The sequence below is a fragment of the Pseudopodoces humilis genome, chromosome 2 (assembly GCF_049639895.1).
Source record: "Pseudopodoces humilis isolate 2021_Gansu_Grassland_sample_001 chromosome 2, ASM4963989v1, whole genome shotgun sequence".
NCBI classification, from domain to species: Eukaryota; Metazoa; Chordata; class Aves; order Passeriformes; family Paridae; genus Pseudopodoces; species Pseudopodoces humilis.
The window spans coordinates 67,148,760-67,171,072 of record NC_142201.1 but is presented as its reverse complement, the minus strand read 5'-3'; the positions used below and the strand labels follow the sequence as shown (position 1 = coordinate 67,171,072).

The 22,313-nt window shown below is 36.6% G+C and overlaps 1 protein-coding gene across 6 annotated transcripts in view; it reads left to right on the top strand.

Annotated features, from left to right (window-relative positions):
* FRY (FRY microtubule binding protein) overlaps nt 1-22,313 on the top strand; it is a 220,208-nt gene that overhangs the window by 187,189 nt on the left and 10,706 nt on the right. For 5 of the 6 annotated variants that reach the window (XM_088067734.1, XM_088067729.1, XM_005516302.3 and 2 more), the window contains 11 exons: nt 26-205; nt 908-1,069; nt 1,868-1,942; nt 2,991-3,161; nt 8,833-9,033; nt 9,532-9,693; nt 13,079-13,242; nt 14,107-14,296; nt 18,477-18,626; nt 19,197-19,295; nt 19,753-19,836. In XM_088067734.1, coding sequence (XP_087923860.1) covers nt 26-205; nt 908-1,069; nt 1,868-1,942; nt 2,991-3,161; nt 8,833-9,033; nt 9,532-9,693; nt 13,079-13,242; nt 14,107-14,296; nt 18,477-18,626; nt 19,197-19,295; nt 19,753-19,836 — 1,638 coding nt within the window. Of the gene's footprint in view, nt 1-25; nt 206-907; nt 1,070-1,867; nt 1,943-2,990; nt 3,162-8,832; nt 9,034-9,531; nt 9,694-13,078; nt 13,243-14,106; nt 14,297-14,418; nt 14,668-18,476; nt 18,627-19,196; nt 19,296-19,752; nt 19,837-22,313 lie in introns of those variants that run through there. The other variant, XM_088067737.1, reaches the window with a different exon arrangement.

Genomic DNA, 22,313 nt, shown 5'->3' with positions numbered 1-22,313 from the left:
TGCTGAGTAAATATATTATTTCTAGAGTATTCACTGGAGAGAAGCCTTGAATATCCTGAAATTGGTAGTTTCTCGTTCTGCCAGTTTAGTTCTGCCTTCCTATCAACACAGTGATCTTTCAAAAATGGAAATACATCGAGTGTGGAACAGTGCCTCCAAGGAGCTACCAGGGAAGACTTTGGAGTTTCATTTTGATATTTCAGAGGTATTTTTTGTAATTTTGCTACTTAACACCTTAATTCTGACTTCTGACTGGACTCTCTCACAGCAGTCTTTATCCTGCAAACCCTTGTAACTTTATAGAACTGCATGGTCCTAGTGACTTTAATGGGCAACTCACTTTATTGTTAAGAAGCTGCAGAATTCTTTGCAGCATTATAGATTATTTCATATAGATAATAGTGAGCTGTTGAGGTTAAAAGGAAATACAAGCATAAAATGGCATATGGTACTATTTGCTTTCCTGTCAGTATAGCTCTGGAAAATGCTATTGTCAATCCAAGAAAGCATTTCAATACCAGTTGGAAAAGGGCCAAAGTGTTCAGCACTCCTAGGAAAAGCGATTAAAAATATGCAAGAAGTGCATATTTGACATTAACTTCATAAGCTTTCTTGAGTTCTTGCTGGTTCTTATGTCAGCAACTTGTGTGGCAGTTGCTTTGAGTATTATCACTCGTATCTTTGTGATATCTTTGAACATAAGCTCTGGCTACTAAGTATGGCTGTAGCTATTCAGACATCCACAGTGGAAAATAAGAAACGTACCAAGTGATGTGAAATTTGCTGCACTCCTTGTTTTATCCCCGTATATCCCTTCAAAATAATCTTTTCCTCCAACTGAAGCAATATGGCTCTTCTAAGTTCATCCTGAAACAGGGTGCTTCTGAATAATTACTCTCTGTTTAAGACTCCAATTATTGGGAGACGGTATGATGAGCTGCAGAGTTCTTCTGGGCGAGATGGCAAACCCAGGGCAATGGCTGTCACCCGAAGCACTTCCTCAACCTCATCAGGATCTAACTCCAATGTCCTTGTTCCTGTGAGCTGGAAGAGACCCCAGTACTCTCAGGTAGGTAGCCCACTATTCATTAGCAAGTTGCAGTCAGAGCAGCTGAATTGACACATGCTTGGGTCCTTAAATGCTTGTGCCCTGTGCAGTGCTGTTCATGGCTGCCTGGGGCAGTGGCAGCATAACATCTGACCCTGTGTGCTGAGTGTCCTTCTTGGACTCAAAAATGGGCTGAGTTATGTCCATCTGCTATCCCAAAGCTGTTTTTCTTTCAGCTTGCAGGAAATGTATCTCTTTAAGACCTCTTAACGACAGATGGGTTCAGATATTAGCAAGGGGAGCAGGTAGATAGCAAGTTTTAAAGTTGTTTTCATGGGAAATTCAATAAAAAGAATAATTTTCCTAGAAGTGATATTTGATTACCTTAATGATTTTGGTTATCTGCCAGTTAAAACAAAGCCATGCAGAATAAACTTAATTTTTGCTCTTTTCTCCTTTTTGATATAGCAGGTTAAGTAGCAGTGACTCAGGCTAAATTATACAAAAACAAAAAATTATGCATGTGCTTAATTTTAGGTTTCTGAACTGTCTTTTTGAAGTGATGCATATGATCCAATGTTTCCTTAATATACTCAGTGGAATTTATAGACTAATTTAAATATAATAAATAGCAAAATCATTAACAGCTGTTTTTATGTTTCTTCAATGCATAGTTTCTCTGAAAGCAATCCTTTGAGCATTTAATGACTAATTCTTTTGTTGGTTCCTCCTAATTAAAAATTGCTAATGTATGTTTCTAGCCACAGGGAGAATGGGTGGTTAAAAAAATGCTCACTTGAGAAACCTCTTGTTTCCTAGAAAAGGACAAAGGAAAAGCTGGTGCATGTCCTTTCCCTGTGTGGTCAGGAAGTTGGGCTGAGTAAAAACCCTTCAGTAAGTAGCCTTGTATTGACCAGGTTTTGTTTAATTGTGTCCTAAGTGTTGAAAGTGAAGAACTGTGTTTCCCAGAGCTGCTGACCAGATTTGCATAATTTTGAAGTCACTACTGTCATTATCCTTTGTACTGGCCCAGGCTGTGTTTCTCAGCATATGGACCAGGGAGTGAATGGCCCTTTCACTTAAAGATTCACTTTGAGAGCTATGTGGAGTTTTTTTATGTGAGAATTTGATGCTGTAGGTTTTACTTATGCCATCTCAGTGGACAGAGAGTAATGGCCTCTGAACTACCAATACAGAACATTTATAAAGTAAAAAACTAAATTACACAAGTAAAATGGGAGGAGAAAGGGTGTGTGTGTCTGATTTTTCCATTAAACACTAGTTCTGATGTTACTCTTTAAAAATTAGTGTTATCTGGTGCCAGGAAAAGAGTGATTGATCACTCAGGGTAGGAAGCTCTTAAAGTGTTTATTAAATATTTTCTATAGAAAAAAGAAAAATTTCTGAATGTTTTTGAACATGGTATATGTCATTTGTATTATGGAGAACAGGACCTTTGTTTCTGCAAGATGGGAGCTGTTTAGTTTTTGCAACTAAATTGCAGAACAAGTATACTCAGTAGGAAAGAAAAAAATTATAGCTTGTATTTTCCAATCTTGACATATTTTTTAACAACTTGTTAACTGGAGTGTTTTTTTTAATGAACTTGTTATATCATCCCCTTGACAGTATTTTCTCTGCTAAGTTCTCTGAATTTTGTTCCTATATATGTCTACAAACATCCAGGCAACATCAATCTGCAGCCATTAGGAGGTAGCTGTAATATTCTTGGATGTGTTCCCACAGTATGAAGTTGTTTCTTTGTACAAGTTTAATCTGAAGGCACCTGTCCAACATAAATAATAAAGAGTGTTCTAAAAATACTCAGTGAAGGAATTAGGTGTGTACTGGAAATACAGTCTTCTGAACAACCAATTACAGCTTTTAGGAAGAAACAACCAGAGGGAACAGTTTGTAACAAAAGAAATCCTTTGAATTGTAGGTGATTTTTTCTTCCTGTGGTGATTTGGATCTGATTGAGCATCAAACAAGCTTGGTCTCTTCAGAAGACGGAACGAGGGAGCAGGAGAACATGGATGATTCAAACAGTGAACAACAATTCAGAGTCTTTAGAGACTTTGATTTCCTAGATGTTGAGCTGGAAGATGGGGAGGTACAGTATATTTTCTCTGAAACAGCTTTTTTATTACAACACTTTTATACTCCTTCTGCTAAACACTTCTCTTCTTGCAACATAAAACTTTAACTGTGTAACTATAAATGTACTTTTAAGTTTAGATTATTTATGAACTTCACTTAGTGTTTATTTCAGTAGCGTAACAGTAAAAGGACTACCACACCCTTCCTTTCTGAATCTACTTTAGGAAACGCTGCAAAACTGGTAGTGGAAAATAAAGCCTCTGTTCTAGTACCTTTTTGGTGAATCTACTTTTAAGTGAACTTATTTTAAATACAATTTATAGATTTATAAATTGTTAAGAAAATATATATATTTGCTGATTAAAAATGTATAAAATGAAATTGTTCCAAATCTCTTGGTTCATAAGGAACCCTCTGAAACATTAATTCAGGCCTTCAGGCTGCTTTTATTCCTGTAACTGCCGATGAAATCACTTAGAGATGTACCTTCCACTCTGCTGAAGTGTCTGTGATTTCATCATTTCATGCAGGAGCTAAACAGAATCCTGAGCAGCCAGATCAAGTCTTGACAGGTGAAGCCTGTCAGCTCACCTTGAGCTGAAACTGCTGAAGGGAAAAATTTGAAGAACTGATAAATTTTTAAGGACTACACCCTTTAATCTTGCTAATATCAAACTTGGGGTATTTATTTCTATTTGATCAGGAAAGACCAAATATTAATATCCATTGCCAAACATGTCTCACGATTTTGTTGATGTTTAACAGTTCAGAAATTGTTACTTCTTTTGAAGTACCTCATATGTTCAGCAAACCTCAAGTTTAATAACTTGTCATAATCTGGACTTGTTTTTAACATGAATTCTCTCAGTCATCATTCTGACTGAGAAGAACATGTGTACAGGAAGAAATATTCATTTTTCTACCTATTTGTAGTAAAATAATTTTAAGGTAAACTGAACACTCAGGTGTGGACTCATGTACATCTGAATTTTTTCTTCCAATGAACAGAAAGGATGAAGGAATAGGAAAAAAAAAATGTCACAAAGTCCTTATGCTTCCAAGTCAGGAAATTCTGTATCAAAATTAGTAATCTTGGCTCACAGCTGCCAATGACTTCGCTAAGGGAAAAAAACAAAAAAAGCCAAACTGAAAGGGTAGTTGGCAGCAATGGTTGAAAATACATTAGACAAATATTGAAGGAGCTTCAAGGTTCCAAACAAGGATGAATGATAAAACAATAATGCCAGGATGTTTGGCAAAAATACACTGGCTGCAGTAATTTCTGTGTCTTAAATGCTTTCAAGATATTACAAGGATGTAGGACTGCAGTTTTGACTGAAGATCACTTGATAATATTTTGTCCACTGAAGTTCAGGAATTTGTTCTTTTTCTTCACCAGTTAAAACCATATAGAAAATATATATAATTGTGAAGAACAATTCCTTTTAAAATGGATTTTCTTTCATGGACTGTGACTCTGCAAAGATTTTTTTATACATGTGGCCAACTTCAAGATTGAGGCCTACATTAATTGATATCCTAATAGTCCTAAGTTGGTCATTAAAAAGATACCAAGATTCTCTAGTTCTATGTGAAGTAAAATTAAAAATGTTGAGTTTCACTTCATGGTTTTTAAATTGCTGTGGATTGTGTTCCAAAGTTTAGTTCAGACTAAACTTACTGTTGTTTTAAAATAAATTCAGACCTGGTGTCAAAGGCTACTACTCCAATGACTAAGTAGAAACTGTAACATTTACATCATATCGAAGTGCGGTATATTCATAAAAATAAAAAAACAGTGTTAGAAAACTAAATCTAGCAGGAGCAGCATCAGTCCTTCAAAAAAGTGTATATGATTTTAACAGGCCAGTGACACTTGGGTCATCCCCAGACCACAAGGTATACTTGTTTGAAAATTGCTAAAGATGTGAAAGCAAGAAATAGTTATTTTCAGTCTTAAAAGGTAGAGTTGAAGTTCCATGATAATATTTGTTAAAATTGTAGGCAAATGTTTGTCTATGATGTCTTTAATGCAGTGATTTTACATAGATTCTTTCTATTTGTTTTTCTATCTGTTATATCTGCTACCCAGGAACTTCAGGTAAGAATGCTACTTGAACTCAGATGTGCCAGCATATGTTATGCCTTCTTGCAAATTTATATTGTAGAATAACATCATAGTTTTGCTGTTGCCTCCCCCCTTCAGTGTGTGCGTAGGTGAGTGTGTGTGTGTGTGCTTGCATTTCTGACTGGTGCTTCATTTTTTTGTCTTGTATTAGAAATATTTTTGAGGTCTTTCTCAAAAATTCTGCTTCATTTTAAGTTTGTTTTTGACATGTTCAACAGTCTTCACAAATTTTAAAATATCTTAATTCTAGTATCAGCGTTTTTCAAACTGAGCCCTTTCTCCTTGTGATATCTTTGTGCTTGATTGATGTGTAGAAACTTCATTACTTAAAGAGTTTGGGCCATTTGTTTGTAGGGGAAAATTATACATAATTTCTACTTTTTCTGTTGAGGAATATTGTCTTCTGATAGCATCTTGCTAAACAGATGTCTGAAACTGTTTAAGACAGTTTCCATTATTGCTATCAAACTGAATTTAATTGAATAAATTAATTTCTACAGCCTAATTTAATACAGCTGTATGGTCCTACCAACTTCGCTGGACTCATTTGCCCTGTGAGGAAAACTGAAAAGACACAGCAGTCATTGCCAGTTTGGGACCTAAATTTTAAATTTATCAATGTATAGAGAAAATTGAAATGGTAGATAATTTAATGAGCTGTACAAATAATGCAGAAATCAGCAACCACAGAATTTTGCATGTCTGTTTCTGATAGTTTGTATATCAGTTATTATGCAAACACAACCGCCAGAAATCATTGTCTCAAAATTCCTGTGCTGTAAAAGATAGATCCATATGGAAACTTACTATGTAGTTCCACAATACTTCTGCCTATACCCTACAATATTTGGGTGTTTCCATTAACTTTGCATACTTTGTCAACACAGTAAGAAGGAAAACTTGTGTGAAAGAGGTTTTGCATGATTCTTACTGCCTCTGTGGAGGAGCATTACTGCTCTCCCCCACATAGGGGGGAAAGTTTCTCCTTTCTTCCTAGATGTTGTGAAGTTTGAAGTAGCTGCAAGAGCACATCTGCTCCTTTATCCAGAGAGTGGTGACTGTAGGAAGTTCTGTGTGGTACATGCTCATAGCTGGCCAGACACACTTATAACGTGACTGTTTTCCTCTGAATTGATCTTTATCACTGGTGACTTTTCAGATGGGAGAGGGCTTTGCTCCTGCTGTACATAAAAATGAACAACCTCACAGATATATCTTTGCTCTTTCTTGTTAATTGTGAAAGAAAGATTGCTAAATGCACTACAAAAACAACAACTCCATAATCACGTGCTGACCTCTTGTTTAAATTCAGTATGGTTCAGGGTGCCCCTGTAGCAAGCCTATGCTAATCCATATGCTGTGGGTATTTGAGTTACAGTGTTTCATCTCTTTTACCCTTTTCCTTCACTTTTAATTCACTACCCCAACTAACTGCATGCTCTGGAAATGTCCCTTTTATTTTCCTTCTTTTTGCTGGCTTACTTCTTTAAGGCATTGCAGAATAAAACTGCAACAGGAAATATTCCCACAGACATGGGCTGCTGAATTTACTGATGGCTTTGCTAGGCATCATGAGGATAAGGGTGTGATGACAGTGATCTTTGCTTGCTTGCTTATTTATGTCATCTTGTCATTTGTTAGTTCAGTAATTGATGTGTTTTTGGAGGATGTCTCATTTCTGCATGTGTCCTCCAGCGTTTGAGGGGGAGGATGGACAACCAAATAATTTGCTAAAATAAATAGCTTGGAACTGAACAGTCATTTTGATGATTTAAAGAGGCCTGACTTCTTAAGTTAGATGTGTTCTGTTCTCTTTCCACACAAAACTACCATATGGTACCAGTCTCAGGATGAAAACACAGGTTTCTTCCAATAATGTGTCAGTCTTCATAAAAATTTCATCTTAATTTTCTCTTCATTATAGTGCATTCCTTAGTTTTAAATGTTCTTGTGAATTGCAAGGGTTTTCTTCTTCCTTAAAAATATTTTTTTCTATTTTCATCATATTTGTACATGAAATGGTGAGCTTAATGTCATGAAACTGAACTTCCCCTCCTATTCAAATTCCACAGTCTATTGCATTAAGTGGTAATGATGCAAAATAAGATCAATTTGTGCAAGTTTGTTGATTGTTAAGGAGGTAAGATTGCAATTTAATTCATTGCACTTTATGCAGTTTGATCCCCATTCAGTAAATGTCTGAGTAGTCCCAAAAGGGCATCACTCAAGTGTTTAAAATCACAGCCCTGCTTAAGGAACCTTTCTGAACCGAGACCACTTTCTCAATGACTGCACATAATTTTGATCTGAATAAATCCAGGAAAGAATCATAATCAGTTACTTGATAATAATATTATTTTTAGGCAGAACTATATTTTTTCAAATTAATATTTAAAATATCACTGTCAGTTTGAATTTCACCAATTGACTTGCTTGTTTCAGAGCTTTGCAACTTACAGAGTCTTGTTCAAAACAGGCAGCCCTAAACCCTCAAAGGAAACATTTTTCTCTATAAATTTCCTTCCCATGTTTGATGCAGGATTGAGGGCTTTCATCAAAATAAAGTACCCAAAACTGCATCTGAATACTTCTGGTGAGACCTTTCTAGCTGTAACACCCCTTTTGCCTCTGGAGGTCCATGGCAGGAGCAGTTGTGGATGAGGTCCTGCATTTATTTGCCAGAGAGGAAAAAGGGAACTAGATATTATTGCAATCAGAGAAAAGGCATACAGTCCACTGGAAAATATATAAAGTAAATAAATGGAAAAAGGGTGGAAAACTAATTGTCATTTTTATACATGAAAGAAATCAAGTGATCTTTTTATCAGTTCACCAGCCTAACAAATGGTTGCACGATTTGCTTAATGCATTCAGCTTTATGTAACTGTGTGTGGGATCGGAACTGAAAGTCTGATAAATATAAAATGTTTGGTCCATTTGACTGTATCCTTTTTAAAATGTGATTTCACAGGCAATGCTGGTCAGGCTATTCCCAAAATATAGTTTCAAATAATTAAGTAGATTAAAAAATAAACAATATGGGCCTACAATAAAAATTTACAAGGTGTGCTGCTTAAGGTGTTACACTTTTTGTGTAAAGCAAGGGTTTGTTCAAATCTACTCACCATTATGGTTATGTATATAAAGCAAAGAATCTAAAATCTTTAACATGTTTTGCAATTGAACCATTGGTATGAACTGTGCTTCTAATACTTTTAAACTTCATGAAATAATCCTTTTAAATTGCTTTCAAACTTTTCCTTTGCGTGTCACTGCTCTATTGGTATTGAGGAGTGTGTATATGTGGACTTACAAAAACAAATTCTTAATTTAGTAAGTGCATGAAAAAAATATCTAATACTGAAAAGACTGAGTGTTCATTTAACTGCCATTTCCACGCTTCTGCTCTTATCTCCAGGTGAAAAAGCAAGATAATGCTTATTTCAAGATTTCACTATATTTTTACATAAAAAATATTTCTGGAGCTAACTTTGATCGCGTGTTAGCAATATGATTAGTTTTATATCAAGCAAGCTGACCCTCTGTCTGATTTCAGGGTGAGAGCATGGACAACTTCAACTGGGGAGTGCGCAGACGGTCCCTGGACAGCCTGGACAAGTGTGACATGCAGCTGATGGAAGAGAACCAGCTCTCAGGGAGCACACCCAGCCTGAACAAAATGAACCATGAGGACTCAGATGAGTCCTCAGAGGAGGAGGACCTGACCACCAGCCAAATCTTGGAGAACTCAGACCTAGTAAGTTGCAAACTCAAAATTTAGGAAAAGATAGGGTGGTGGGTTTAAATAAGCTGGGCTTTTAGTTTCCTCTGCCCAGGTACAATCTATTGAGCTGAAATTAGTCGGTGCATTTTCCCTTATTTGCAAAGACAAACAGGAATTTTAATGCAAAGTTTGAAACAGGAATCATCAGGTCTTACTATTTGCCTTTTTTTGCTATAGGACAATTTTTGACAATTGGCCAATGGTAAATCTTTCTGATGTATTTAACACTTAAGGAAATAGAACAACACTCCAGGTTGGTAAACGGTGTCAGATTTTCATTGTTCACTTCTAGGATGCTTTTCATAAAATTTTTATGACAGAAATATTCAAAGGGTTGTGTCTATATGCAGACTAAGAGAGCCACTGTCACTGCACTTTAAGACACTGTCTGCTTTGCATGTTTATGAAAGCAGCATATGGTAGGGTAGCTGTATACTCAGTTCTTTTGTGCTTTCATTGTTTTTTAAACAGATTATAAATCTTTCCCCATCTGAGGATGCAAATCATATTGACTCACTTTCCACGTCATGTGACACAACCTCAGCAGACGCTCATAATTTTAACATGGGAACATCCAGCTTTGATGTGTCTTTGCCTGGTATGAATAATCTCCAGGTGTCTGAAGGGCCCAAGGTGAATGCATTTTTTTCTTTCTTTTCTAACTGGACTGTATTTTATCTTACAATTTTTTTTGCTTACACTTTCATAAAGGGCTTGATCTGTGAAATCTGTGAAATATATTCTGGCTTCCTCTGTCTAATGGCATAGTACAATACATTCATGCACTACTGCACTTTCATACCATTTCCTTTCTACTTATACTTCCTTCATGAAGAGATTTCATTTACTGTTTCTTAAATATGTTGCACTACATATGTACCAAAATACTGCAAGCTCATCAGAAGACAAGTTCATGAGCTGGCTACAAGTTACAACTCCAAGGCAATATTCTTTTGTTCTTCATGCTGAATTAAAGAATGATATGCCAGCCCATGTGGTGGGTGTACGCGTGTATTCTCTGAAATATTTTTGTATGTGGGGCCCTATTGTACAGTTGTGTGCCCTGGATTCAGTATTTGCCTTTTGGCAGACACACAGAAATTTTAAATTCATGACCACAGTATTAAACCATCCTGGGGGTGGGGAAGCAGGATTTGCAAGGATACAACAACCATGTTCAGCACAGGGTATTTCAGAGAACTGTGTCAGAAAATGAAGACAGAACAAGGTTTGTAAATCATTATCAATACAGGGATGGTTTCTTTAATTTTCTCTTTGACGGTACTTGCTTATGGGAGATGAGGTGAACCTACTTTCGGTGTCTCTCCAGAAATATAATCTGGTTTTGGGGCTGTATATGAATTAGTGGCTTGATGATACTGTTGGCTTCTGTCGGTAAAGCTTCTCTGTCATATCTAAATTGTGTGACTTCTGCAGAAAGAGCAGTGCATGAGACTGGGGCAGAGGAAGAATATATGTATCTTTGGTAATTGTTGGCTTTCTTCTTGTCCTTGCCCCCTCCAAATGCAGCCACACTTAAAATTGATACTGCTAGCACTGCATGTTTCAGAAGTAATGGAAACTTCTACTGAAGAGGTCATAGAAAAGGAGGTTGGAATTGTGCTGAATATTGAACAAATTGTGTCAAAAACAGCTGCAGTAGGAAGAAAGGATGGGAGGAGGGAAGAGTTTCTAAGCATAGGAAAGGAAGGGAACCTCTCCAAACAGTGGCTGTGGAGAAGGTAAACTCATTATCATTTGTCAAAACAACTGTTGGTAGGCAAGTAACCACATAACAACCGTAAACATCAGAAGTTGGCAGAATTTCAGTTCAGGAAGCAGCAGTCAGAAGAGACACGTCTGCAGGTGGTAACTGCAGCTGATCTCATGCATCCAGCTGCAGTAGCTATTGGTGTGTTAGGAGTTCAATGTATGTTTGTGGGTTTGGAATCTTCACTGTTAAAATCTCTTTAATTCCCCCTTTGCCAATATTCATCAAAAATGGAAAGTTTTGGAATAAGTTAGTAAGTGAAGAATGTAAAATCAGAGCAGTTTCTTGTGAAATTGACAGGGAAATTTAGCTAGTCCTGGTACAGGTTTGATACTGGAGTAAAATATAGCCCAGGTTACAACTGTTTCAAAGATGACTGAATTGGTAAGCATAGACTCCCTTATTGGTGTGGTTTTTTGTCTCAAAGATATTTTCTTCTAGTGTGCATACTTCTGTATTTTTACTCAAAATAATTTGGAGTTGATGTAAAGAAGTTATCCAGTTTTTATCAGAAAACTTGAAACTTACACCTAAATCATTTTTACTTCATTTCATAACACAAAATCTGAGCTCTTTACTGTTTCTGTTTTCCTTTGAATTCTTCTTTTCAGAGAGCTGATGAGGTGTCATCAATGCAAAGGAATTTTTTTTTTTACTTCTTTAGTGATTTACAGAATGTTTAGTTGTTGCATCATAAGCAAAACCAAAAATATCTCAACTTTTAAACAGATAGAGCAATTGAGAGAAACAGACTGATTATGTAGCCTCTTCATAGATGTTTCAGTGCCAAAATCTAGATATTATTGATATACTGTTAACAGCACTAAATTAAATCTTTCTGTTAAAGATAGTGGGGTAATTCTTTGAGGGTTACAAAAATTCAGATGATGCTATATTATGTATTTTTCAAGTTACCTAAACTCACATATTTCTGAAGTGTACTACAATCCTCTATGAATACCCAAAATTCACTTTTCTTTTTTGCTTTTGGGGCATCATATTAGACTTCAGTGGGTGGGAGGTGTTTGCTTCCTCTTCCTTCCTCCTTTGCTCTATCCTATCAAAATGTGTTTTCCTCCTACAAACTCTGTCACTGCAGTGAAGAAACTGCAGTGGTTCGTTCAAGCTAATATTTAATATTTGAAAGTGGTTACTGCTAATTACTTCTTGAATAAGCATGAAACATTTACACTTTTTACCGGGTTCTTTGGTTCCTATTCTGGTAATTTAGCCATATAGTTTGCATTTCACTTTTCAAGTGGTTTGGGCTCTGATTCATTTTATTCACCCTTAACTCAGGAATACTCCTATCTCTTTTGCTTCAAAACCAAAGCAAACCAAAAGATTATTTTACTTAATTTCTGATCCTGTCCCCTCTGTTACAAGTTTTGTTTAATTTTTACAAATACAAATCCCCATAATTCATCTGTAGGATCCAAGCAGACTTGATAAACTGCAGAGGGATACTTTTCTCATTTAATTCCACTTGCCACAGATTTCCCTCTCTATTAATTCCCAGCACATGTATGTACATGCACATGGGCATATGTGCACAAAAAAAGAGCAACCCACTGCAGTCATCCCTACAGGAGCTGATTTGGGTGCTCTGGATGAGGCAGACAAAAGCCAAAAGATTAAAGCTGAAACAAAACTTGTTCAGACCAAAAAAGCAAGAGAAATTGGAATGTTTAGAACAGAAATCATATGCTTTAGGTGCTGATAGATGAAAAAGGAAGGAAATTAAGCATAATCCTTTTAATGGCCTGTAAGAGTGCTTGGATTCCTCGTGACTGTAAATGACGTGTTAAAATTAATTCCCAGTTCTAAACATGCATGTAGTCTTCCAGACAGTGATTGTTTTCAATATATTCTGGGAGGCTTTAGTACAGTCTTGGACACTGTAAAGTGTTAAGTGAAAAGGACAGACTGACAGTAACAAGAACCCTATTGTTTTTCTTGAGAAATTACTTCCTCGCTATGTTGCCACATGCATTGGAATCTGAAATTCTTTGCTAGACAAGTTGAAAAAATGCCTTAAAAATAATATTTATCCAAGACAGAAAGTTGAGCAAATACAGTATTTTTGAAGAAGAGTATGTTGATTCATGTCATTTATAACCTGTGGCTTTGTATCTGTGCAGTTTAACATGTTGTCAGGTTGGTTTTTTCATTAAATGCTTTCTATTTATTAGAGGAATTAACTTACTAACTTGCTGTTTTCTAAGACATCATCATTCACTCCCCTAGGCTGAAGCTGTACACGAAGAACAAGATGTAGCAGTCCATGAGGATGACCTTTCAGGGTCGACAAATGAACTCCCTGGAGCATTTGAATGCAGTGATAGCCTTAGTCTGGATATGACAGAAACTGAAGAGAAAGCTGACAGACTGGAGCAATTTGCTCTTACTAGGTACTTTGATGCACTATTATTCACACATGTTCTTTTACAATGTAAAACAAAAGGATAACAAGGTGGTAGTTAATGGAATGGATGTTTTAGCCACAGGAGTTATAAAATTCTCATGAGTTTGGAGCAATGAGAAGACAATGCTCTTATTACCTGCATAATTATAACACAACTGGGGGAAAAAAAAAAAGGCAAAACAAAACCAAGCTTTTCATTCTAGGAAAAATAAGATACAATATTTATGTACATCTATGCAACTAGGTGTTATGTATATAATATGCGTAATTCAAGTAAAAAGAAGGATTTGTAAAGATTTGCGGTAATGGAGACATTACTTAGGTACCTGTTCAACAGATCAAGTGTGTATTCATCCTTCTGATTTCTCATGAAAGAAAACCTCAGTATTGTTAAAAATCCCAGCTATATGCTCCTAAGGCTGCTTGTGAGTGTGGCTGGACCCCAGTATATGTTATAAAAAGGCTTTAAGATTTTTTTACATGCCATCCAGAGCTCTTTCAGGTTTTGGATGCTGAGTTAGATGGCAGCCTGGGGAGGGCAAGAGAGGGAGAGCTTTATTCTCCTTTGAAGTTTCAGCCTTCATACGCAAAATAATGGTACAAGAAAACAATTCAAGTGTTCTGGGATGAGGACAGATGATAATGGCCTGAAGACAGGAATTCTGATTTGGAGATTTTTCTCATTGTAACCAACATCCTTTCAACCTTCAAAAGTAATTTGAAAATTCATGAATATTTTTCAGAAGATGCTGTAATTGCTCCTGTGATTTTATCTCTCTGTTATAGCATATTTTATCTGCCACCTACTTGGTATTCTCCTTTCATCACATTTTTCTGTTTTGTCCTTCAGTTTTGGAGATGTTGATCGAAATGCCTCCCCTCCTCCCTCACCATTTTTCTCCGCCATCCTTGCTGCATTTCAGCCAGCAGCATGTGATGATGCAGAAGAAGCCTGGCGCAGTCATATCAACCAGCTCATGTGCGACTCTGACGGTTCCTGTGCAGTTTATACATTTCATGTGTTCTCTTCCCTGTTTAAGGTGAGAAAATAAGTTTAAGATGCAAAATTATAATTTTTGTGTTGTGGCAATTAGTATATCTTGATAGCAGCCCCAATAATGAACTACTAGATACATAACCCTTGCCATTTTGCTTTCTGCAGAATTGCTGAACTACGTTTTCATGCAGCACTGTCTTCTGTGACCAGTTTTGTCATGAAAATACTGTGTATCTCATACTTGCAGTTTTGGAGGTCATGTTGCAAAATATGGATCCACTTTAAAGAGTGTTTTCTTCAGTACTTTACAACAGACTGCAGGAACAGTGACTGCAAGAGACAAGGAAACTACATTTTTAATCTCAAACTATTGTTAATCTGTTCTTTTATCACAAACTCTTGAAATCTGAGCATGTGCATGTAAATGTCAGCATAATTAAATGGTTTGTACCTACTCGTCTGAATTGAAATACCCAGCTGCCATCGTGTAACATAAATTCCAGAGATTGAGTCTGAAGACTAGAAATACATTTATCCTTTCTAAAACTGTATGCTTGCAAAGATAAGAATCTTGCAAAAAGATAAGAAAAGAAAGAGTCAAATGTACAAGCTGTTCTAAGGAATGATTGTCTAGTTTTACCTGGAATTAGTTCTAAAGCCTTTTTTAATTGTTTCTCCTGCAGCTGCAGGACATTTAGCATGCTCCAGCAGTGAAAGAAATACCCAGGTATCATTCTGCAGAGTTTAAGTGCCTGTGATCTCAGAGAACACAACAAGGGGTACCCTGCTAATAAATTCAGTTTCAAGGAATTTTCATACATCTAAGAGTAATGTGGTATGAAAGAAGTATCCTATAGTAAGAATCTCTTCTTCATCATGTTTTCTTTGTGCTCCACTGGAGTTGAATGTCTTATCTACCTGCACATTGTCCTCCTTTAAATATTTTGCCACTGTAAATATGAGTTTCTTATAGGCATTCTTTTAAACACTGATAAATAACCATTTGGAAGGAACAAAACCCCAGTGCTGATTGAGTGTTAATCCTGTGTTTATTCATGATGTCAGCTTTCCTGTCTTAACCTCAGTCCTAGAGGTTAATAGCCCTGTCTGAGTGTTTAGAGACTTATTTGTCCTTGATCCTCCTCTTTGAAGAGGTGAAAAGGAACTGGTGCCACACTTCTGAAGACTAAATAAGTAATACAGTGCAATGAAAGACCTAAACATTTCTTGTAAAGTACCTGTTTAACTCCAAATCCTAGTATCCACACACTTCATTTCCTGTTGTGCCTGCCCTATGTTCAGAAGATACCCTCCTCATTTTCTTCAGCTGATATTGGAGAAGAAGGAAAAAGGTGTTAATATCAACAAGTTACAATTTTTAGCTGGAGTCACTGCCATATTTTTAGTTTAGAAAAATAATTTTGTTCTTCTTTTCAGTGTTAAAACATAGAAGTATTATTTTGTCTCATTTTTTTTCATAAGATCCCAGCTTGTCTGGAATTGTATTTTGTTTGCACTATGAAACTTTACTACTCATCCGCCAACTTTGACTTTTGACCTTCATAAATAGGAAATTTCAGAAACAAGTCCTGTATGTGCTAAGCTTGCAATGCAAAATACTGCCAAAATACTTGACTGGGAAACGAAATCCTTGTTTGGAGGAGCTTGTCAACTAAATACTTGGTGAAGTGAAAGACGTGCATTTTCCAGGGCACCTACATTTCAGTCCTGTATAAAATTAATGGTATCTTGGATGATTGCCCATAACACATTGAACTTATTTAAAATTCCTGAAATTATTGAAGTACTTTTCTTGTAAATGAGTCAGACGTCAGAGATCTCTGGATTATCTTTACTGCTGCCTCTTTCTATTCCCTCAAATTAAATGTCTTTCAGCAGACCAGACAGCTGCAAGACAAGTAGATTTCAGATCTAGCAAGTGCCTTCCACAATCAAGCCCTTTTGTTATGTACAGTCCTCTTCCCAGGAGAGGAAAGGTTAAGGTTAAGAAGAGAACCTTCTGAGAGTATTTTTTTATTATTTACATGGACAGAAAGCACAGTGACTATATGCAGGTGTATATTTATTCATAATATGCTGACAACTGGCATCACTGTTCACAGTAATCCCATTTCATAAAATATATACTGCATTCAGACCTTGCTTGATAGATTTCAGCCCCTGTAGTCTGCACCCAGAAGGACATAGCTGAGATGACAATTTATTATAGAACTGTTAGTCCGTGTAATCACAAAATAAATATATTTACTGAAATATTATACATAGATAGCAAAGTACAGTCTCTCACTGTTTCGCACTTAATAATTTAAAACACTCTTCAAGGCCATTATCATCTTAGCTGTAAATTGATTGTTGCTTTTATGAATATCTGCAAAGGAAAGGAGTAGAGGAAGAGTATCTGTTACTTTTTCTGTAATCTGTCTCATTCACAGCCTCAGATTTACAAACTCAATTATTGAGCCCCAGGAGGGCTTTGCAGCAACTAAACAGGTTGCCCAAAGCCTTGAGGAAGATCTGACCTTGGAGATTTTAAGACTCAGCTAGTTAAAACCACACCTGACACAATCTGGGGTCAGCAAAAGTCCCACTTGGAGTTGAAGGTTGCATCAGATGTTCTCCAGAGGTCATTTTCAACCAATGTCTCTTGGATTCTCTTTCATCATCTGTCATTTTAAATTTCTTTCCACTTCTTTGTTCTCAGCTCAGTCTTTTCTGACTGGTTAAGATCAAATCCAGATCTCTTTGCTTTGCTGGGAATGTTATCAGCAACAGTTTCACAAAGACTTGGCTGAATCTTTCTTTCCAGAAGACCTCACAGTAGTAAATCTCCAGTTTTCACCAAGCCCTGTGATTCAGATGATTCTGCTATTTGCGTATAAAAATGATCATTTATCTGGTTTGGTGGTAATTAGTGATAGTCCCTTGCCTCTAACAGGCTCAGTGCAGCAGAGAATCTGTACCATGTGCTGAGTGAGGTGTGTAGCACTTTGTTTCTGTATTGGAGGTGGTGGGAGCAGTAAGACCAGTATCAGTCTGCCTCATCCTGTCTGTGCTCAGATGGGCAGTTGAGATGCTTTTGAGAAAGATTTACAAATAAGTAGTTATGAAATTTATTGGTACAGGAATTCTGACCATTTTATAAATCACTGATAGTGTACAGCCTATGTACAGTGTGAGGGTCTATTTAGCATTTAAAGAAAATCATTCAATCCAACAGCATCCATGTCTGAATTCAACAACTCAACTTCCATGCACCAATGCAGGAGCAGTAACAGACTACTTCTATCATTCAGACTGGCATTTAGGAAGTGCTTCTCTCCAGTGAGGCATATGTATGGTTCAGGTCCTAACCTACATTCCTCAGAGAAATGCCATTGGTAACTTGGAATGGATCATGTAAAAATGTTGCATACATTTATTTTTTAAAATATTCTCATGTTGCTCCTAACTGCTGAGCACTAGGCCTTAGAGAGACATATGTGGGCAGTGAAAACTGATGGGTATGTATCAAAATCATTGTTTCAGTTAGTGCAAGTTTAATATATTATGTTTATTCATTATTCACTTTATATATAAGTCACTGAAAAGCACTAGAATGTTTCTGGAAAACTAGACTGGTTTAGGACTCAAAACATTAAAAAAAATCTGCTGAGAAGAATAATTCCTGGATGCAGCGCAGTATTTCTGGAATCTTCCCAAGCAGCAGTAAAGTTTTAGTAAGAAGGTTCTTCCCACAGGGGAAAACAAAAGGTTTTTTCTGATTTTTCCATGCTACTGTTTGGCATTAGTATGTCCATTATATTATGTGATTAGCCACTTGACAGGAATATTAAGAAAACAATGCCCGGAATGGGCAGAAAAAGTAATGTGCTGATCAACTCTGTTAACCCTGTAGAGATAAGAAAAAAGAAGCTACCTGTGGCTAAAAAGCTTATAAAGATTGATTCATCTTTACAAGAAAGAATGTGTTTCAGTAGTAGGTTATGATGAACTCTAATTAGTTTCACAGCTACCCAGCTGCACACTGTCTCCAGCATAATAACTTTTATTCAGTATCCAAGAGCAGACATTCAGTTCTCCACAGGGAGATGGTCTCTTTTGCACTTCATTATACAAAGAAAAATGACCATGCCATTTGTTTACAAAGGAAGGAAGCTCGTACTTGAGTAAAATAATGTAATAAACTGTATTTTGCTTTCCAGAATATTCAGAAAAGATTCTGCTTCCTAACCTGTGATGCAGCTAGTTACTTGGGAGACAACTTGAGAGGAATAGGCTCCAAGTTTGTGAGGTCTTCTCAGATGTTAACATCATGTTCTGAATGTCCCACCCTCTTTGTAGATGCAGAAACAGTGAGTATATTCCTTTCAAAAGACATGTACTTCATTGCAGCGTGTTATTTTACTGGCTGTTTCATTTTTGAGCAACTCCTGAGCAGATATGTCAAAAAGGAATTCTCCTCCTATCTCTTACTTTTTATCTCCTGCTTAGAACTCTATTTCCATTCATTTCCTGTATTATTTTATTAGGTAAGTAGTGACATATGGGCAGTATAAAATCACAGACTGATAGAATAGTTATAATGTGTTGAGCCTGTGTGCCAAACCCCAATATAAAACAGATACCTACTGGACTGGTTAAACTTTGTGTACTGTTTAATTTTGGAGAAGTCCTCTGCTAAGTCATTAAACACAGAACACAATTTCAGTTCCATGTGTATCATAGGTGCAACTTTTGCTGTTGACTTTTCAATACAGTGCCCTAGTTGTGTAGATTTTTCCACAAATGTAAATATTTTTCAGTATGAATATAAATCTATAGTAAATCTAAGTATTCTTTTGCAATATCTTTCCTATACTGTATACCAGTATTTGCATTCTTTCATAGTGACATTTACAGACCCTTTGATTTTATTTCTCCAGCTGCTCTCTTGTGGCCTTCTTGAAAAGCTGAAGTTCAGTGTTCTAGAGCTGCAGGAGTACCTGGACACATACAACAACAGGAAAGAGGCAACACTCTCGGTATGCTGAATTATGCTCTTGGTCTTGTCTGTATACTTAGGCTATGTCAGGAAACTGCACATCCATTCAGATCTGTTTAAACTAACATTCACTAGAAAAACCTGTTTCAGATACTGGATTCATTGAATGTTTTTTCCTGAACATATGAACCATAACCAAAAAGTATCTATTTTATCCCTTAATATTAGAAACAATGGTATCTTTAATATCCCTGGTCTCTCTCCTATTTATTCATTAATTAATTTTCTTAGTTCATGTAATTGAAATATTAACAGAAATCAGGATTACACATTTTAAATTACAGTCAAAGCAAATTGCCATAGCTTATGGTAATAAAAAATGCAATTGCAAAGTTTTATTTACATGATGTGCTGTGAAAACTAAAGTACTGCTTATCTTCCTTTGAATCAAACCATAAATCTTATTCATATTTTCTTTAATTTCTTTCTGACAACAGTGGCTTGCAAACTGCAAAGCAACATTTGCTGGGGGCTCACGAGATGGAGTTATTACCTGCCAGCCAGGGGACTCTGAAGAGAAGGTAATGAACGGCCAGCATTATTTCTCTCCCATAAAGTGACATATGCGTGATATATTTTGTTCTTGAACCCACAAGAACCCTGCTCTACTTCCTCCTTGATTCTCTGCTGGGCTTGGGTGTAATCCAGTTTTTACACTTCAGGTTTGAAGCTGTTGTTGTTGCCTCAGTCCTGGCCACAGGAAATGGGAAGTATTCACAGGAGGTACTTCTGCTGTCCTACTCTAGACAAAGAGGCAGAGCTGACCCTAACCCTGTGCTTTCCCTTTCAGAAAGACATTGCAGCAGCAGTTTTCCACAGTGTCTCTGAAAATCATTCCTGCTGTACTCTCCTTCCATTCTACTCCCATTTTATCTTTGGCTGTTACAATCTCCGTCTTCCCAACAGCAAAAATTGCCTGGTTAAAGTACACTTAGATCAGTAGTTACAAAGCAATGACTGTAAAAGGGCCAGCAAAATTATTTATGCTGTAGATAAGTATTTAAAGCTAAGGCAAAATATCTCTTTATTAACTTTTAACAAAAAATTCGTACACACATGCACATGTATATTTATTTCTTTGTTTATGTTTTTTGATTCCAGTTAGGGAATCTTATTTTCAGGTATCAGTACCATCAGTAGTTAATACTGTTATTTGATATACCAAGCATAGGAAACAGATGATATCTTGGAGATGTATAATGAGTTAGGGAATGTTATTTTGTTGGGATGTTTCCTTTTGGGAGAAAGACAGTGGAGGGATGAGAAAAAGAGGGTGCTGGACAGAATTAGCCAAAACTGGGAAGCAAGCAAACAACACATAGAAAAAAGTGACATTTCCTCTTCCCACGTATTTTAACTTATAAAAGATAATTGTGACATATTCAGAACACAGACTTGCCTGTTGCAACCATTTTTTTCAAATACCTTGTTTTATTCTTATATTGATTTCAGTTTGTCTGTCTTTTTCTCCAAGTCACTTTATTTTCTACTGTCTTTATCTTAACCTCTCTTTCCCATCTCTATGTATCTGTCTTCTTGTCTTTGAATTCCCTTGATTTTTTGATTTTTTTATGCCATTTTCCAAGAATCCCAAATCCTTGCCACCACTGCATTTTGGCTTCCTTGACCTTATTAGCAAATCTGATTTTCTAATAAATCCTCTGGCTGCAATCACAGGCGGTGGGAAAATTGTTCAATCTTCCCCCACCTAGCACTGGCACCAGCAAAAGTTAAGCGCTTTCCAACACATTTAAATGAGATACTGTCTCTTCTTTAATTGTGATGCTGTACAAGGAAGTTACAAATGAGCTATTCTCAAGTCTAAAAAAAGAGACATGGAATACATACCACTGCCTCTCTTGTATATGGCACTACTGGGATGTGCATGGGCATTTCGTTCCCTCTGATGTACAAACACCCTGAACAGTGACTTCAGACTGTAATGTTACATACCTTGCTGTAGGTAGCTTAATTTATCCTCTTCATCTCTCTTTTGGAAATGCATAAAATGGAATGGAGAGCAACACACCTTGCTGATAAACTGCATTGTTTCTTTTTTGAAAAAGTAAAGAAATAACGCTAAGGAGAACGAATAACCTGTGAACTGAGATCATATAGCTGGCCTAAACATATCTAAAACTCTGTAAATGTCATGTTCCATTTGTGTGGGCTTTTGTAACTAGATGTTCTCTGTTTTGGAATTAAATGTGTGTTTTTTGAAGCCAGGGTTGCTATTTATACTCCTTATCAGACAGACTGAAAAGAAGGGTTTCCCATTCCTTCAGGAGTCCCTGGTTTCTCCTCAGCATTATTCATTCAGACCAAAATGCATTATTTCTTGGAAGCTGACAGGATGAACAGGCATATTTCTTTTCTTCCCCTACTCATTCACCTCAATTGAAGCAGCTTTTTCCCAGAGGAACAATCTGTTTAATTAATTAAAGTGTAATGGGAGGAAGAGGCCAGGGAAACTGAGGAAATGCAATTAGGAAGGGACAAGGAAAACTTATCCTAGACTGGCAAGTATTTGTTTTCTTATCTTTCCATTTCTCCCTCAACATGAAAGGCTAAAGAATCTAATAATTGTAGGGGGGAAAAAAAATCTGTTTTACAGTGGTAGTCACAAGGGAACCTGCCCAGACTCTCAAACTCATTGAGGTTTAGTCTAGGGCCAAAATCCTGCTGAAAACTTCTGTCCTATAAAAAAAAAAAATTTGTTTAGCCAAGCACAAAACCAGGTTACTCTTGGAAAAGGTTCGGAAATAATTGTAAGGAAGAAAAGCAGCAGCTTGCTCTACAGAAAGCAGAAATCTTTGATTCTTAGAACTCCCCACCTGGTAAAAAGCTTGAGGGGAAACCAGACCCCTTTACAGATGAGACAGATGTGAGACCAAATTCAGCATTGTCACAAGTGGTTGCGTCACAAATGCCTCCTGATGCTAGTAACTAATTTGGCACAGTTTCTCTAATCAGATCTTATTTCAAAATAATCGCGCAT